Source organism: Neoarius graeffei, chromosome 9, assembly GCF_027579695.1.
Source record: "Neoarius graeffei isolate fNeoGra1 chromosome 9, fNeoGra1.pri, whole genome shotgun sequence".
NCBI lineage: Eukaryota > Metazoa > Chordata > Actinopteri > Siluriformes > Ariidae > Neoarius > Neoarius graeffei.
In genome coordinates this window covers 35,088,015-35,107,664 of record NC_083577.1, presented here as the reverse complement: position 1 = coordinate 35,107,664, position 19,650 = coordinate 35,088,015, and the positions used below count along the sequence as shown (strand labels likewise).

Here is a 19,650-nt window from a genome sequence, read left to right as displayed (position 1 = left end):
GGCCCGAAGATCACGGGCACCCAGTATGGTTTTCCGGCCTTGACCCTTACGCACAGAGAATCTTCCAGATTCTCTGAATCTTTTGATGATATTATGCACTGTAGATGATGATATGTTCAAACTCTTTGCATTTTTACACTGTCGAACTCCTTTCTGATATTGCTCCACTATTTGTCGGCGCAGAATTAGGGGGATTGGTGATCCTCTTCCCATCTTTACTTCTGAGAGCCGCTGCCACTCCAAGATGCTCTTTTTATACCCAGTCATGTTAATGACCTATTGCCAATTGACCTAATGAGTTGCAATTTGGTCCTCCAGCTGTTCCTTTTTTGTACCTTTAACTTTTCCAGCCTCTTATTGCCCCTGTCCCAACTTTTTTGAGATGTGTTGCTGTCATGAAATTTCAAATGAGCCAATATTTGGCATGAAATTTCAAAATGTCTCACTTTCGACATTTGATATGTTGTCTATGTTCTATTGTGAATATAGTATCAGTTTTTTAGATTTGTAAATTATTGCATTCTGTTTTTATTTACAATTTGTACTTTGTCCCAACTTTTTTGGAATCGGGATTGTACTTGTAATACTTAAGTATTTTTAAAAGCAAGTACTTTGGTGCTTTAACTTAAGTAAAAATTTGCCTGTACAACTTTCACTTGTATCGGAGTTACATTTGACCAGTGGGATCTGTACTTTGACTAAAGTAATAAAGTTGGGTACTTTGTCCACCTCTGCTTTGCACTAATTCCAGGCCATTTATTAGAGTCTTGCAACACTTGTGCCACTGTCAGCTGCTTTAGTAGTGATTTTGGATAAAAGGGAGTAAATGCACACTGCAGTCATGAGGGTCATGATTCTCAAAAGTATCCCTTCATTTCAGTAGTAGAGACACTGCCCCGTCTGTGGTACTGAACTGTTCAGTATTAGCAGTACAGCTCTCACTATCCTGAGTGCTGAATTCACACTCATGAACACATCAGTGCTCCAGGAGAGCTCTAACATCCTGGCAGATGAGATCCGTGTCTCTCACTTTCTCGGCCTGTCAGTCTAAAAGGTTCTAGCACAGACAAAGTGCAGCATGGTGCTGCTTCTTCCAAGACCACTGATGCATTATTCTGAGATATTATACTCCTTAAAAGCATTCCTTTATTACCAGCAAAAATGAGGAAGGAAGGAAGGAAGGAAGGAAGGAAGGAAGGAAGGAAGGAAGGAAGGAAGGAAGGAAGGAGAGAGAAAGAGAGCAGGAGGGGGAGGACATTTGAAACACTCTCAGTCGACACAGATACGCATTCTGTCACTTATCCTTCTGCCTTCTTTATTACTGAAGCATATCAACAACCGTTTCAGCCTTAAACCTGCAATTAACACACAATCTGCTGTACGCATTTTTCTCTCATTTACATACATAGCAGGTAATTTAAATAGACAGAAGCAAATGACAAGAAGACGCCGAAAAGAAACAAATTCTAAAGCAATTCGTTTGAGTTCAGGTTCAGTTTAGCCGCTACAGTTTCTTCACATCGTAACGACTCATTTCAGCTGTCATCTCATGTACACAAGCAGCATGCACACTAGGCAGATAACACTGTTATCTTCCACTAGTTTTCATTTTCTATAGCCATACAGCACAACGTGGACCCCAGAAATATTGCATATATACATCCACTCGCCAAGCACTTTATTAGGAACGTCTGTACATGCATACAGTTATCCAATCAGCCAGTCGCATGGTACGGTAGCTGCACAATGCATACAATAATGCAGATACACCTCAAAAGCTTCAGGTAATGTTCACACCATACATCAGAACAGACTAGAGTTTATACAGAATGGTGAGAAAAGACTGGTTCGAGCTAATGCTTTATAAGCGTAGTGAGCAGAACAGCATCTCTGGAAACTGGAGAGTTGAAGACAGTCTGCCTGCAGAACTGCCACTCACTGAATGTTTTTACTTTTCGCACCATTCTGTGTAAACTCTAGAGACTGTTGTGTGTGAAAAATCCCAGGAGATCAGCAGTTTCTGAAATACTCAAACCAGTCCATCTGGCACCAACAGCCAGATTACAGTTACATGCTGATACAACTGAGATCACATTTTTCTCTGTTCTGAGATTCTGGCTTTTTGAATAACCACAAGAACGTGTACAGTGTAGGTACACAGGTGTTCCTAATAAAGAGGCCAGTAAGTATACGTATATCACATATAGCAAATTGCCTGGGTTTGTTTTGGAGAAAGGATCTGCAGTCTAATCTAAATCACTCTCTGAAGCTGGTGAGGACAGAGCATGAGGTAGACACAGGAAACAGACAAACAAACAAATCAGAACAGAAGAACAGACCGTACCATAGATTACTGGACCGTAGATTACTGGACCGTAGATTACTGGACCGTAGATTACTGTACCATAGATTACTGGACCGTAGATTACTGTACCGTAGATTATTGGACCGTAGATTACTGGACCGTAGATTACTGGACCGTAGATTACTGTACTGTAGATTATTGGACCGTAGATTACTGTACCATAGATTACTGGACCGTAGATTACTGTACCGTAGATTACTGGACCGTAGATTACTGTACCATAGATTACTGGACCGTAGATTACTGTACCGTAGATTATTGGACCGTAGATTACTGTACCGTAGATTACTGGACCGTAGATTACTGTACCGTAGATTACTGTACCGTAGATTATTGGACCGTAGATTACTGTACCATAGATTACTGGACCGTAGATTACTGTACCGTAGATTACTGGACCGTAGATTACTGTACTGTAGATTATTGGACCGTAGATTACTGTACTGTAGATTATTGGACCGTAGATTACTGTACCATAGATTACTGGACCGTAGATTACTGTACTGTAGATTATTGGACCGTAGATTACTGTACCATAGATTACTGGACCGTAGATTACTGTACCGTAGATTACTGGACCGTAGATTACTGTACTGTAGATTATTGGACCGTAGATTACTGTACTGTAGATTACTGGACCGTAGATTACTGTACCGTAGATTACTGGACCGTAGATTACTGTACTGTAGATTATTGGACCGTAGATTACTGTACTGTAGATTATTGGACCGTAGATTACTGTACCATAGATTACTGGACCGTAGATTACTGTACCGTAGATTACTGGACCGTAGATTACTGTACTGTAGATTACTGGACCGTAGATTACTGTACCGTAGATTACTGGACCGTAGATTACTGTACTGTAGATTATTGGACCGTAGATTACTGTACTGTAGATTATTGGACCGTAGATTACTGTACTGTAGATTACTGGACCGTAGATTACTGGACCGTAGATTACTGTACTGTAGATTATTGGACCGTAGATTACTGTACTGTAGATTACTGGACCGTAGATTACTGTACCGTAGATTACTGGACCGTAGATTACTGTACTGTAGATTATTGGACCGTAGATTACTGTACCATAGATTACTGTACTTAGTGTTGCCACACGTCCAGGTTTTTCCGGGATTGTCCCGGTTTTTTTTGTGGAAAATGGAAAATGTCCAGGAAAATGGAATAACCTTCCCGGGACACGTTTTGTCCCGGTTTTTTACTTCCTCACATTATCCCCCATTGAAATAAACACAAATCATTAATGTTTCTCGCAGCCACTTAACATATTAATAGTTTTCACGTAAGCGGGCATATTGTAGGCAGCTACTTGTGTGTCCTCACCGAATGTTTGCGCACGCAGCCAGTCGCCGTTGCTAGGTGATCGTGGTCAATACAACGGCGGCCGCGCGAAATCAAAGATACTGGAATACCGTAATACCAAACAATAGGTGAGAGTTCCCTTGGTCGGTGCGCGAGTAGGCTGGCTGTCTACTTCCTATGTTCTGATTCTGATAAAGGCTGGTTCTAAAGCCTGGGCCAATTTCATCAATAAATGAATCATTAAATAAATCATTAAATATATCAAAAAAGAATGCCTGAACACTGGCGTGAGAAATGAATAAATCAGTTGTCCCAATAACATAGCACCTCTCTCTTGTGATTAAAACAAAGGATTAGGGCTATTTGGTATGATACGGTAGTCTAACTTTTAAAGTTCAGTTCTCCAGAGAAAAGGCTAAAACAACAACAAAGCAGACTGAGAGAAATTATATTGATTATATTTGTATTATTTTGATTTGGAAACGGAATGGGAGGAGAGACTCTTCAGGGGGCTGTTAGCCTACTATTAAATATTTGTTAAAAAAATATTGGCGTCCAAATAAGATCATTCCTATATGAAATTATTTTTTGTAATAATATTTGTGGTAGTGCCCATTTAAGGGTTAAGAAGACAAAATGAATTTTAACTAAACGCCTAACTGCACCAGTTGAACTGTTTTATTTTTAAACGTGAACATTCACATAAGGCATAAGGCATCGTAGATGTGCATGTCCGCAGCCCTCAACCCCCGCGCTCGTACGTGCGCGCAGGCGTGGCCGCCAACCGATGTGTCCCGGTTTTTTACAACTCAGATGTGGCAACCCTATGTACCATAGATTACTGTACCGTAGATTACTGTACCGTAGATTACTGGACCGTAGATTACTGGACCGTAGATTACCGGACTATAGATTGTGTATATTTGTTTATATTAAAGATAAGGCAAACATAAATAGTGAAGTCGATGCCGATATATAACCTCATATCCAGCATATCCAGAGCAAAAAATCCTGTGAGAAATCATTTTCATTTATTCTGTTGAATGAAAGGGAACACTGCCAACAAGTGTTTAGCAAATGTAAATTCCTCGGGACTGATAAAAAAAATCACCACAGGCTGCTGCTGCTTCATTAAGCCTGGTGAAAAAAGACCAAGAGCGTGTCACCAAGGCTGAGCTGAAGGATCTGAAATATAAGATACTTTAAATGTATTTAAAAAATTTTTTTTTAGATCAGACAGCTAGACAGACAGACAGACAGACAGACAGACAGGCAGATAGATAGATAGATAGATAGATAGATAGATAGATAGATAGATAGATAGATAGATAATGTTGCAAAAGTATTCATCCTCCCTGGTGTTTGTCCTGTTTTGTCGCATTATAAGCTGGAATTAAAATGGATTTTTGAAGGGTTAGCACCATTTAATTTACACAACATGCCTACCGCTTTAAAGGTAGAAAATTGTTGTTTTATTGTGACACAAACAATAATTAAAATGAAAGAAATAGAAATCTGGAGTGTGCATAGGTATTCACCCCCTTTCGTATGAAACCCCTAAATAAGAGCTGGTCCAACCAATTCCCTTCATAAGTCACATAATTAGTTGATTAAGATCCACCTGTGTGCAATCAAAGTGTCACATGATCGGTCACATGATGTCTGTATAAATCCACCTGTTCTGGAAGGACCCTGACTCTGCAACGCTACTAAGCAAGTAACAGGAAAACCAAGGAGCCTCCAAACAGGTCAGAGACAAAGTTGTGGAGAAGTACAGATCAGGGTTGGGTTATAAAAAAAAATATCCCAAACTTTGAATATCCCACAGAGCACCATTAAATCCATTATAGCAAAATGGAAAGAATATGTCACCACGACAAACCTGACAAGAGAAGGCCACCCACCAAAACTCACAGACCAGGCAAGGAGGGCATTAATCAGAGATGCACCAAAGACACCAAAGATAACACTGAAAGTGCTGCAAAGATCCACAGTGGAGATGGGAGTATCTGTCCATAGGACCACTTTAAGCTGTACAGTCCACAGAGCAGGGCTTTATGGAAGAGTGGCCAGAAAAAAGGCATTGCTGAAGAAAACATATTTGGAGTTTGCCCAACAGCATGTGTCAGACTCCCCAAATACATGGAAGAAGATTCTCTGGTCAGATGAGACAAAAATTGAACTTTTTGGCCATCATGGGAAATGCCATGTGTGGCGCAAACCCAACACTTCCCATCACCCTGAGAACACCATCCCTACAATGAAGCATGGTGGTGGCAGCATCATGCTGTGGGGATGTTTTTCATCTGCAGGGACAGGAAAGCTGGTCAGGACTGAAGGAAAGATGGATGGCACTAAATACAGGGCAATTCCAGAGGAAAACCTGTTTGAGTCGGCCAAGGGTTTGAGACTGGAATTAAGGTTCACATTCCAGCAGGACAATGACCCTAAACATACTGCTAAAGCTACACTGGAGTGGTTTAAAGGGAAACATTTAAATGTCTTGAAATGGCCTAATCAAAGGCCAGACCTCAATTCAATTGAGAATCTGTGAAATAATTTGAAGATTGCTGTACACCAACGCAACCCATCTAACTTGAAGGAGTTGGAGCAGTTTTGCCTTGAGGAATGGGCAAAAATCCCAGTGGCTAGATGTGCTAAGCTAATAGAGACATACCCCAAGAGACTTGCAGCTGTAACTGCAACAAAAGGTGGCTCTACAAAGTAGTGACTTGGGGGGGTGAATACCTATGCACACTCCAGATTTCTGTTTTTTCATCTTAATTATTGTTTGTGTCAAAATAATTTAAAACAAAATTTGCACCTTTAAAGTTGTAGGCATGTTGTGTAAATCAAATGGTGCAAACCCTCCAAAAATCCATTTTAATTCCAGCTTGTAATGCAACAAAACAGGACAAACACCAAGGGGGATGAATACTTTTGCAAGACATTGTAGATAGATATGTCTGTCTGTTTATCTCTCCGTTGATCAACAGATAGACATATAGATAGGTAGATAGATACAGTGCCTTGAAAAAGTATTCATTCCCCTTGAATTTTTTTCACATTTTTCCACCTTACAACCACAAACTTAAAAGTTTTTTATTGAGATTTTATGTGATAGACCAACACAGAGTAGCACATAATTGTGAAGTGAAATGAAAATGATAAATGGTCTTCAAAATTTTAAACAAATAAAAATCTGAAAAATGTGGTGTGCATTAGTATTCAGCCCCCCTGCGTCAATACTTTGTAGAGCCACCTTTTGCTGCAATTACAGCTGCAAGTCTTTTGTGGTATGTCTCTACCAGCTTTGCACATCTAGACACTGAAATTTTTGCCCATTCTTCTTTGCAAAATAGCTCAAGCTCAGCCAGATTGGATGGAGAGCGTCTGTGAACAGCAATTTTCAAGTCTTGCCACAGATGCTCAATGGGATTTAGGTCTGGACTTTGACTGGGCCGTTCTAACACATGAATATTCTTTGATCTAAACCATTCCATTGTAGCTCTGGCTGTATGTTTAGGGTCATTGTCTTGCTGGAAGGTGAATCTCCTTCCCAGTCTCAAGTCTTTTGCAGCCTCCAACAGGTTTTCTTCCAGGATTGCCCTGTATTTAGCTCCATCCATCTTCCCATCAACTCTGACCAGCTTCCCTGTCCCTGCTGAAGAAAAGCATCCCCATAGCATGATGCTGCCAACACCATGTTTCACAGTGGGGATGGTGTGTGCAGGGTGATGAGCAGTGTTAGTTTTCCGCCACACATAGCGCTTCGGATTTAGGCCAAAAAGTTCAACTTTGGTCTCATCTGACCAAAGCACCTTCTTCCACATGTTTGCTGTGTCCCCTGCATGGCTTCTGGCAAACTGCAAACGGGACTTCTTATGCCGGTCTTTTAACAATGGCTTTCTTCTTGCCACTCTTCCAAAAAGGCCAGATTTGTGGAGTGTACGACTTGTAGTTGTCCTGTGCACACATTCTCCCACCTGAGCTGTGGATTTCTGCAGCTCCTCCAGAGTGATCATGGGCCTCTTGGCTGCTTCTCTGACCAGTGCTCTCCTTGCTCGCTCTGTCAGTTTAGGTGAACGGCCATGTCTTGGTAGGTTTGCAGTTGTGCCATACTTTTTCCATTTTTGAATGATGGATTGAACAGTGCTTCTTGAGATGTTCAGAGCTTGGGATATTTTTTTATAACCTAACCCTGCTTTAAACTTCTCCAGAACTTTATCCCTGACCTGTCTGGTGAGTTATTTGGTCTTTATGATGTTGTTTGTTCTTCAGTGTTCTCTAACAAACCACTGAGGCCTTCACAGAACAAGTGTATTTATGCTGAGAGTAAATTACACACAGTAGGACTCTATTAACTAATTAGATGACTTCTGAAGGCAATTGATTGCACTGGATTGTATTTAGAGGTATCAGAGTACAGGGGGCTGAATACTAATGCACACCACATTTTTCAGATTTTTATTTGTTTAAAGTTTTGAAGACCATTTATCATTTTCATTTCACTTCACAATTATGTGCTACTCTGTGTTGGTCTATCACATAAAATCTCAATAAAAAACTTTTAAGTTTGTGGTTGTAAGGTGGAAAAATGTGAAAAAGTTCAAGTGGTATGAATACTTTTTCAAGGCACTCTATCTATCTATCTATCTATCTACAGACAGACAGACAGACGGATTAGCAAACAAATAGATAGGCAGACAGACAGACAATCTGACGGCCAGATGTTTGTTGTATTTGTCATGTTCCCTATTCTTAATTGTCTCCTCTCTCCTCTCTATAATTACAGTGCTGCTTGAAAGTTTGTGAACCTTTTAGAATTTTCTATATTTCTGCATAAATATGACCTAAAACATCATCAGATTTTCACACAAGTCCTAAAAGTAGATCAAGAGAACCCAGTTACTGTAAACAAATGAGACAAAAATATTATACTTGGTCATTTATTTATTGAGGAAAATGATCCAATATTACATATTTGTGAGTGGCAAAATTATGTGAACCTTTGCTTTCAGTATCTGGTGTGACCCCCTTGTGCAGCAATAACTGCAACTAAATGTTTCCGGTAACTGTTGATCAGTCCTGCACACCGGCTTGGAGGAATTTTAGCCCATTCCTCCGTACAGAACAGCTTCAACTCTGGGATGTTGGTGGGTTTCCTCACATGAACTGCTTGCTTCGGGTCCTTCCACAACATTTCGATTGGATTAAGGTCAGGACTTTGACTTGGCCATTCCAAAACATTAACTTTATTCTTCTTTAACCATTCTTTGGTAGAATGACTTGTGTGCTTAGGGTCATTGTCTTGCTGCATGACCCACCTTCTCTTGAGATTCAGTTCATGGACAGATGTCCTGACATTTTCCTTTAGAATTTGCTGGTATAATTCAGAATTCATTGTTCCATCAATGATGGCAAGCCATCCTGGCCCAGATGCAGCAAAACAGGCCCAAACCATGATACTACCACTACCATGTTTCAGAGATGGGATAAGGTTCTTATGCTGGAATGCAGGGTTTTCCTTTCTCCAAACATAACGCTTCTCATTTAAACCAAAAAGTTCTATTTTGGTTTCATCATCCACAAAACATTTGTCCAATAGCCTTCTGGCTCGTCTACGTGATCTTTATCAAACTACAGACGGGCAGCAATGTTCTTTTTGGAGAGCAGTGGCTTTTTCCTTACAACCCTGCCATGTATGCCATTGTTGTTCAGTGTTCTCCTGATGGTGGACTCATGAACATTAACATTAGCCAATGTGAGAGAGGCCTTCAGTTGCTTAGAAGTTACCCTGGGGTCCTTTGTGACCTTGTTGACTATTACATGCCTTGCTCTTCAAGTGGTCTGCGTTGGTCGACCACTCCTGGGGAGGGTAACAATGGTCTTGAATTTCCTCCATTTGTACACAATCTGTCTGACTGTGGATTGGTGGAGTCCAAACTCTTTCGAGATGGTTTTGTAACCTTTTCCAGCCTGATGAGCATCAACAACGCTTTTTCTGAGGTCCTCAGAAATCTCCTTTGTTCGTGCCATGATACACTTCCACAAACATGTGTTGTGAAGATCAGACTTTGATAGATCCCTGTTCTTTAAATAAAACAGGGTGCCCACTCACACCTGATTGTCATCCCATTGATTGAAAACACCTGACTCTAATTTCACCTTCAAATTAACTGCTAATCCTAGAGGTTCACATACTTTTGCCACTCACAGATATGTAATATTGGATCATTTTCCTCAATAAATAAATGACCAAGTATAATATTTTTGTCTCATTTGTTTAACTGGGTTCTCTTTATCTACTTTTAGGACTTGTGTGAAAATCTGATGATGTTTTAGGTCATATTTATGCAAAAATATAGAAAATTCTAAAGGGTTCACAAATTTCAAGCATCACTGCATATATAAAGCCATAATTGTGACAAAAATAAAGCTTCTTAAATCTTATTTGTTCCGGCTCTCCACTCAAGGTATGACATGAAGTTTGAAAGACTTTTAATGAATGTACCTCATTCTTCCTCTCGCCTTCCGAACGCTGTGTTTGAAAGAGATGTGCAAATCCGTTTCTGTTGATGAAATGAGGTCAGTTTGTTCCTTGCACACGCCAGAGGAAATGTGATAAAGCCTCACAAGGATGTGTCATGTTATTAGGACCATTCATTCTGTAATGATCATGGTGAGAACCAAACCTCTGTCATACTGATGGAAATGTGCAGAATGGTGCACTGATTTAAAACACCCCACATTTTGGCCCAAATGTATGCTGATTGTCAGCTTCAGGGGCCAGTTGCACCAGATCAATGTACTGTATGTTCAATCATTATTCAGGCTGTAAATGTTTTATGCTATCATTATGTTATGCTTTATGTTATAATTAGAGGCTATGATGCCACTTGGTGTAACTGTTAATATTTAGTCGTTTGTATGTAAACACAGTCAAACGTCATGGCCGTTTGCATGTACATTCGAACTCGGCTCTGACAGAATTTCGACATATCCGGCATATATTAAAGTGCACTGGTGCAGGAGTTTTTAAATATTTCTAGCAAAAGTTAAAAAGTTATAGCTGAAGGCTATGACCGTAGCAAGTAGACCTTATCAAATTCATGCTCAAGGGTGAAAGTGTTGGTCATTAGTTCGAGAAATATGCAGTAAACAACATTAAATAAATCCCTAAGAATTGCTCATTAAGGACAGAAACTTTCAGATGCTAAATTGGAACACTAATGAGATACATATTATGAATGTAGAGATGCTGTATACTGTATACTCACCAATGTCCCAGGATCCAGGTGTATTATTCTCGATCTCACTGCGTCCAATAAAGTACCAGACACACGCCATCCAGTGAGCCAGCAGAGCAAACATCGACATGAGCAAGGTCAGCACCACGGCACTATACTGCGAGTAGCGCTCTAGTTTCTGAAGCAAGCGCAGGAGTCTTAACAACCGAACGGTTTTTAGTAGATGAACTCCAAAGTACTGCAGACATAAAGAACGCACACATCAGGTTAGACATCAGGTTATTATTACTGTGTATTCTGTTCTGTGATGTCATCTACTGTACCTCAAGGTTCAATACTGACTAACAACAGCACGTGCTGATATTTATAGCAAGAATAAGCACTGGATCAGGCTACGTGATGGTTTTGTGTTTCACGATGGTCATTATGCCAGATTAGTGCCATAAATTCTTGTCTTGGTAGGGAGACTCTGCAAGTTTGATCCCAGCCTATATCGTCGTACACGTCCTTGCGTGTCATCAGGGAGGAGGATGAAGAAATTGTCAATCACGGCTATCAAGGACGCCATTCCTACATCAATGTTTTTTGACTATGTCACATTACAAGGCTCATTCGTCATCCCCGACATTGGAAATTTGTCGGCCATGACAAAACCGTCTCAAAATCTGGCTGAATTTGTATAGTCTGATCCCAGCATTATACAGCAGAGGTGGACAGTAACAAAGTAAATTTACTTGAGTACTGTACTTAAGTACACTTTTTTGAGTATCTGTACTTTACTTGAGTATTTTTTTTTTAACTTATGACTTTAACTTCACTACATTTGAAAGACAAATTTAGTACTTTTCACTCCACTACATTTCTATCAAGGTCCTCATTACCATGAAGCAGCTTTGAAAGTGGATGTTATTTTTTCTTTTCTTTTCTAAAATGTGATTTTTTTTTCTGCAGATGACACTGAGACAGCCAATCAGTAATCACTAGGGTCACATCCATAGACTGTATAAAATCAGGTTTGATGATTTCTCAGCAACATTATTTGAACACAATCAGTTGATGGCAGAATTCTTCTGGGGAATGCATGCACTCACGGCCATACCTAGAACCCATGTTTCAGTTTACTGTATGGATTAAAGATTCATTTCGTTTTAATTGTTTGCTTTGTTTGCCTAAAACGAACCACATCACAGCCTACAAAAACTCGCCGTCCAACTTACGGAAGAATATTGTGGTATAGAAACGTTTTATTCCAAGAGAAAGCTTGCAATGAAGTTGTCTGTGCTTTTAGAGCTAGTGATAATGTTGCAATAGCTATGCAGTCTGGTTCGTCAAATGACTTTCTATGGATTTGCCCACCAAGTTGCCGTAGCCTTGTCCACGGCTAACGTTAACACATAGCTAGTTAACTTGGATGCTATTAGCATGTAAAAATGGAGTTACCCCAACATGAATAACATTAACTTCTCTGAAGTCCTTTCAGAAATATGTTTTAGCATAATCTTGCCAAATAAACAGAATGTAGAAATCTCTGTTTAAAAGTGATTATTCTACAGGTTCTACAAGCTAGTCAGTAAATCCAGTAGGTTGCTTCAGAGGCATTAGGTTTTGTAAGCGCTGTGTCGATAATACAACAATGTGTTGACAGAAAATGTACTTTTAACACTTAAGTATTTTTAAAAGCAAGTACTTCAGTACTTTAACTTTTAAAAATACTAAAAATTTGACTGTACAACTTTCACTTGTATTGGAGTAACATCTGACCAGTGGGATCTGTACTTTGACTTCAGTGATGAAGTTGAGTACTTTGTCCACCTCTGTTATACAGCAACCTTAAGAGATCCAGAAAAGAGAGGAAAAAACAACTTACCACACTGACATTGAACGCGTAGAGCAGGTCAAAGGGTAACGCAGCGATTAGGTCGACAAAGAGCCAGGTGGTGACGTAGTGCACACAGATGGAGCGAGCATCATATACCACCTGGCCTGATGTGCTCACAAACGTGGTGCGGAAGTTCAACAAAATATCTGCAAGAAGCCAAGAAGCCTTTATTTGTCACAAGTATACTCAAGCACAGACTTAAGCACACAGTGAAAAATTAACCTCTGCATTTAACCCATCTGAAGCAGTGAACACATACAAGCGAGCAATGAGCACACACACATATACCCAGAGCAGTGGGCAGCTACAGTATGCTACAGCACCTGGGGAACACTTGGGGGTTAGGTGCCTTGCTCAGGGGCACTTCAGCCCAACCTCAGGCCACGGCTGCCCCATGTTAACCTAACCGCATGTCTTTGGACTTTGCATCCAGAGGAAACCCATGCAGACACAGGGAGAACATGCAAACTCCACACAGAAAGGCCCCTACTGGCCACTGGGCTCAAACCCAGAACCTTCTTTCTGTGAGGTGACAGTGCTAACCACTATACCGCATGCAATGTCAGCTTTGTCCTTGTGTAGGTTCTATTGCACATTTACATATTTAAATGTTTCAGTCAAGTTTTTCTTCCACATTGAGATAATGGGCTTGGGCTTGGGCTCATCAACGCTGAAACAAAGCTAATACACAGTTCTGAGGAAGGGATCTATTCTCAAATCTTAATGAAGCCATAATTTAATGAAAAACAAAACATAAAAAATAAACAAGCATAAAGATCACGGTTGGCTGCGTGCTGTAAATATGAGATGAATTTAAAACGTACTCTGTGTTTTTCTCTCGTACTAATGACAAGCCCATTACATCAATATTTTGACTGGGATTTGTAGTTATTAAACGTAGCAGAGCTTATTGAAGCTGTCTTCATTTTGTTCCTCTGGTCTGGTCTCCATGTTCTTTCCACGTTTACATCATAAACAATAATACTTTCAAGCATTTCATGCTGCACTTGTAAAATGCCAATGCAGATAAGGTAAATATTCCAGAGTAACAGAGTTACCTAGCATAAAAAGGATCTCCACTAAGATGTCGCTCACACTCGGACTTCTGGGTGTTACGTCGTCGCGTGCACCAACCACAGTGAAGCATACGTTATAAGGAACAGTGACTGCCACATAAAAGGTGGCTAAAAGAATCAACCAATCCCAGCCAGCCTTGAAGGTACCGTAATGAAGAAGGATAAAGCGGGACTTCTGAATGGCTGCTACCTTGTACTCGGGGATGGGCGGCTTCTCACCAAACATATTCTAAAAAAAGAAAAGGACAATAGCATTGCATTACACTATATTGGGGGTTTGGATGTACAGTATTTATTCCCCCCCCCACAAGTCTGTAATTCAGGGTACGTCCATGATATACTCTGTTTTTAAACTACTGCACTTTAGTGCTGGGTTCATTTTCAGACAATTTTTATTATCCTCTCTGTTTCTTCAGCTTGGCATCATCTTCAGTCCACATGGGGATCTCAGGTAATGCAATATACAATTTTATGCAACACACAGATCAGCCATTACATTAAAACACTGAGAGGTGAAGTGAATTTCATTGATTATCTCATTACAATGGCCCCTGTCAAGGGGTGGGATATATTAGGCAGCAAGAGAACAGTCAGCTCTTGAAGTTGATGTGTTAGAAACAGGAAAAATGGGCAAGTGTAAGGATCTGAGTGACTTTGACAAGGTCCAAATTGTGATGGCTAGATGACTGGGACTGAGCATCTCCAAAATGGTACATCTTGTGCGGTGTTCCCAGTATGCAGTGGTTAGTACCTACCAAAATTGGTCCAAGGAAGGACAACCGGTGAAGCTGTGACAGGGTCATGAGTGTCGAAGGCTCAGTGATTCACATGGAGCACGAAGGCTAGCCCATATGGTCCAATCCCATAGAAGAGCTACTGGAGCGCAAACTATTGAAAAAGTTAATGCTGACACCTTTCTGTTTTAGTCAGCATTAACTTTTTCAGCAGTCTGTGCTACAGTAGCTCTTCTATGGGACTAGACCATATGGACGAGCCTTTGTGCGCCATGTCGATCAATGAGCCTTCGACACTCATGACTGTCACCGGTTCACCGGTTGTCCTTCCTTGGACCACTTTTGGTAGGTACTAACCACTGCATACTGGGAACACCGCACAAGATGTGCCATTTTGGAGATGCTCAGTCCCAGTCATCTAGCCATCACAATTTGGCCCTTGTCAAAGTCACTCAGATCCTTACGCCTGCCCATTTTTCCTGCTTCCAACACATCAACTACAAGAACTGACTGTTCTCTTGCTACCTCATACAGTGTCTTGCAAAAGTATTCATCCCCCTTGGTGTTTGTCCTGTTTTGTCACATTACAAGCTGGAATTAAAATGGATTTTTGGGGAGTTAGCACCATTTGATATACACAGTATGCCTACCACTTTAAAGGTGCAATTTTTTTTTTATTGTGACACAAACAATCAAGATGAACCCCCTCCCCCCCAGAAATCTGGAGTATGCATAGGTATTCACCCCCTTTCATATAAAACCCCTAAATAAGAGCTGGTCCAACCAAGTCACTTCATAAGTCACATAATAAGTTGATTAAGATCCACCTGTGTGCAATCAAAGTGTCACATTATCTGTCTTGTCCCCCCCAAAGTCTGTACTTTGTAGAGCCACCTCTTGCTGCAATTACAGCTGCAAGTCTCTTGGGGTATGTCTTGATTAGCTTAGCAAATCTAACCACTGGGATTGTTACCCATTCCTCAAGGCAAAACTGCTCCAACTCCTTCAAGTTAGAAGGGTTTTGTTGGTGTACAGCAATCTTCAAGTTATGCCACAGATTCTCAACTGGATTGAGGTCTGGGCTTTGATGAGACCATTTCAACCCATTTAACTGTCTCACTTTAAACCACTCCACTGTAGCTTTAGCAGTATGTTTAGGGTCATTGTCCTGCTGGAATGTGAACCTTCGTCCCAGTCTCAAACCCCTGGCTGACTCAAACAGGTTTTCCTCCAGAATTGCCCTGTACCGTATTTAGTGCCATCCATCTTTCCTTCAATCCTGACAGGCTTTCCTGTCCCTGCAGATGAAAAATATCCCCACAGCATGATGCTGCCACCACCATGCTTCACTATAAGAATGGTGTTCTCAGGGTGTTGGATTTGCGCCACACATGACAGTTCCCATGATGGCCAAAAAGTTCAGTTTTAGTCTCATTTGACCAGAGAATCTTCTTCCATGTGTTTGGGGAGTCTGCCACATGCTGTTGGGCAAACTCCAAATGTGATTTCTTTTTTCTTTAAGCAATGACTTTTTTTCTGGCCACTCTTCCATAAAGCCCATCTCTGTGTAGTGAGGGAACCTGCCCAAAGGGATCAATAAAGTTTTATCTAATCTAATCTAATCTAATCTAATCTAATCTAATCTAATCTAATCTAATCTAATCTAATCTAATCTAATCTAATCGCTAAAAATGGTCCTTTGGACAGATACTCCCATCTCCACTGTGGACCTTTGCAGCTCCTTCAGTGTTCTCTTTGGTGTCTTTGTATCTCTGATTAATGCCCTCCTTGCCTGGTCTGTGAGTTTTGGTGGGTGGCCTTCTCTTGTCAGGTTTGGAGTGGTGACATATTCTTTCCATTTTGCTATAATGGATTTAATGGTGCTCTCTGGGATATTCAAAGTTTGGGATATTTTTTTATAACCCAACCCTGATCTATACTTCTACACAACTTTGACCTGTTTGGAGGCTCCTTGGTTTTCATGTTCCTTGCTTAGTAGTGTAGCAGAGTCAGGGTCCTTCCAGAACAGGTTGATTTATACAGATATCATGTGACAGATCATGTGACACTTTGATTGCACACAGTTGGATCTTAATCAGCTAATTATGTGACTTATGAAGTGAATTGGTTGGACCAGCTCTTATTTAGGGGTTTCATACGAAAGGGGGTGAATACCTATGCACACTCCAGATTTCTGTTTTTTCATCTTAATTATTGTTTGTGTTACAATAAAAGAAAAAATTGTACCTTTAAAGTGGTAGGCATGTTGTGTAAATCAAACGGTGCTAACCCTCCAAAAATCCATTTTAATTCCATATTGTAATGCAACAAAACAGGACAATCAGCAAGGGGAATGAATACTTTTTCAAGACAATGTATATCACACCCCTTGACATGTGCCACTGTAATGAGATAATCAATGTTATTCACTTCACCTGTCAGTGGTTTTAAATGTTATGGCTGATCTGTGTATTAGGGTGCATCAGTTTCCCTCATTTTCATAAAATCTGATGCATTTTTGTTCGGGTGTTCCTTTTCACCAATAAGGATATCCTGTAAATTTTTTTGACCATATTCAAAAGTCTAATGGTGGCACCATGAGGTTCATTTTTTGCCAAAAAACGCTTATTTTATGTTTTCGCGTAAGGTTTGAATCACAATGCTGGATTCCATTTATTGATTTCTTGTGAGCCAGAGATCATGTTAAGAACCTTTGCAAGGGACCGAGAAGCGTTAATGTGATTCATAATACATTTGTATTGTTTAAAAGTAGTTGAACAATGATTCAATGAACAGCTAAAACTCAAACTGTGCTTGATAATATATTTAGAATATGTACTAAAAATGTGTATCTAAGATATTTGGTATACTCTATAAGGTGCCATAATGTTTCATGAAAAGTGATCGAAATTTTGTCATAAAATAGCAGCTTTTTCCATAACTTTGAGCTCCTGGTGCCACCATTAAACTTTTGAATTTTGTCAAAATATTTCACCCAGTGTGTTTTCTTACCAAAAGGAACATAAAAACAAAAATGCATCATGATCGGAGGAACTTTTCATTTTTAGGGGGCAACTGATGCACCCTACTGTGTATATTCGAATACATTATAATCTCTAACTTCCTGTAAATCTCTAAACTGTCTCAGGTTTTCTTTAAATACAGCAACATATAACTTAAATCATCGATAACCATGATGAACATTTTACTGGCTGAGTAGAATTTTTTATATATATATATATATATATATATATATATATATATATATATATATATATATATATATATATAGCGTGCATAAACAAACAGTCCTTCATTTTCTCTCCTTTAGCTTGAAAACGCTGCTGAATCACTCCATTATCCTGAGGCTATGACATGCCGAAGACAATATCTTGGAAGTAAGCACGGTGTTTCTGAGCCAGTGGGCTCGATTTACATCATACAGCTTCCATGTACAATTACACTGCACTCTGTGGGCGTGTGTTTATAGCAGTCTCTAGACTGGTTTATTAGACCAGTGAACAAATACATTTGTTCTTTTTTATTTCTTTTTCTAATTGTTCTAAAATGTGCTGTTACTTTGTTCCATTCTGCAATCTTGCCATCATTATTTTATTTTTCCTCCGGCTGAATGCTAAATCCTGTATTAAAGCAACGATACTGAATGGCTCCAATCTAGTTTACATTCGAGGGGCTTGAGTAAAACAAACAAATAAACGACAATAACAATTATCTTAAACATTAATGTTTATGATAAAGTTATGATATCGACTCCTTATGATTCTTTTATTTTATTTCACCGAGCACTATTTTCAGCTTCTGTAACTGCAATAAATGTGATATAAATGAAATAATATACTGTATACTAAATACTGTACATTCATTATCTACACTGACAATCTATCAGGGTCGTGGGGGAATCTGGACTCAATCCCAGCTGACTCTGAGAGAGAGGCGGGGTTCAGTTAGTCTGGTTAACACCAGACCATATCACAAGTGAAATATGGTCTGGAATCCGCCTATTGAATTTCTCGTAGGGGAGGTGTGGTTTACGATTGTCAACGGCCATTTATTGGACGTTGTGAATGTCTATCATTTGGCGTATACGTAGCCCATGGCCAATCATGGCAGTTGTACCCGGTGACGTAGTTAGAGCGACGAAGAAGACGAAGAGGCGAAGAAAGACTGTAACGCCAAACGCTGTTCTTTTTTTAAAACAAACTTTCGCTCTAAACTATTCAGAACAGTGTCTAAAGCTTGATCGAAAGTTTGGTTCGTATCGCTCGCCGCCATGTTAAATGTGATCCGTAAATAGTCCCAAATAAACTACAAGCTTCCGTTTGTTGAGTAGTATGCGTCACCGTCTTTCCACCCCTCCCCACTCTCTGATTGGCTCCCTAACTCAGGCGAGCCTTTAGACCATAGTTTCCATGCTGTCTTTTCAGATCGGAACGATTGTGCAAAGCAGCATGGGATTTCCCAGGCTAGGGTTCAGTCAGGGCAGGTCAGCAATCTATCGCAGGCCTAACACAGAGACGAATAAGGGTAGGATCTCACTGGGCTGCGACAGCCTGCGACTAGTTGGAGACACAACAATTGCGATAAAATATGCAAATTAGTGACAATTTTCACTTGGAATCACACTCAATTGATATTCGCATATTTTATCGCAATTGCTGTGTCTCCAACTAGTCGCAGGTTGTCACAGCCCAGTAAGATATACTTGCACTTCCTGTCTCACGGAAACTGACTTGAGAAGGGTTTGCGACGGCTTTGCAACACCAGCGACGCATTTGCGGCTATTTTGAGAGAAATTTTGTCACACTAATTTTTTGAACATGTTCAAAATTTCAGCGACGAAGGAGCGACACTTTGCGACTCATGCGAGGAAATCGAGAAGCCCCGCGAATGTTTCAAGACACTTTTGAAACTCTCTCGCGAATGATGTTCGCAATTTGTCGCAAGCTATTGCAGCCCAGTGAGATACTGGCTTAACCGTTCACATTCACATTCACACTTAGGG

At 40.2% G+C, this 19,650-nt stretch overlaps 1 protein-coding gene across 1 annotated transcript in view; it reads right to left on the bottom strand.

Moving 5' to 3' along the window:
• The window catches only part of kcnh3 (potassium voltage-gated channel, subfamily H (eag-related), member 3), a 492,909-nt gene that overhangs the window by 119,868 nt on the left and 353,391 nt on the right, over positions 1-19,650 (bottom strand). The window contains exons 5-7 of the mRNA XM_060929349.1: positions 13,876-14,122; positions 12,806-12,963; positions 10,969-11,176 (exon numbers count right to left, since the gene is read on the bottom strand). Of these exons, the coding sequence (XP_060785332.1) occupies positions 10,969-11,176; positions 12,806-12,963; positions 13,876-14,122 (613 nt within the window). The remainder of the gene's footprint in view (positions 1-10,968; positions 11,177-12,805; positions 12,964-13,875; positions 14,123-19,650) is intronic.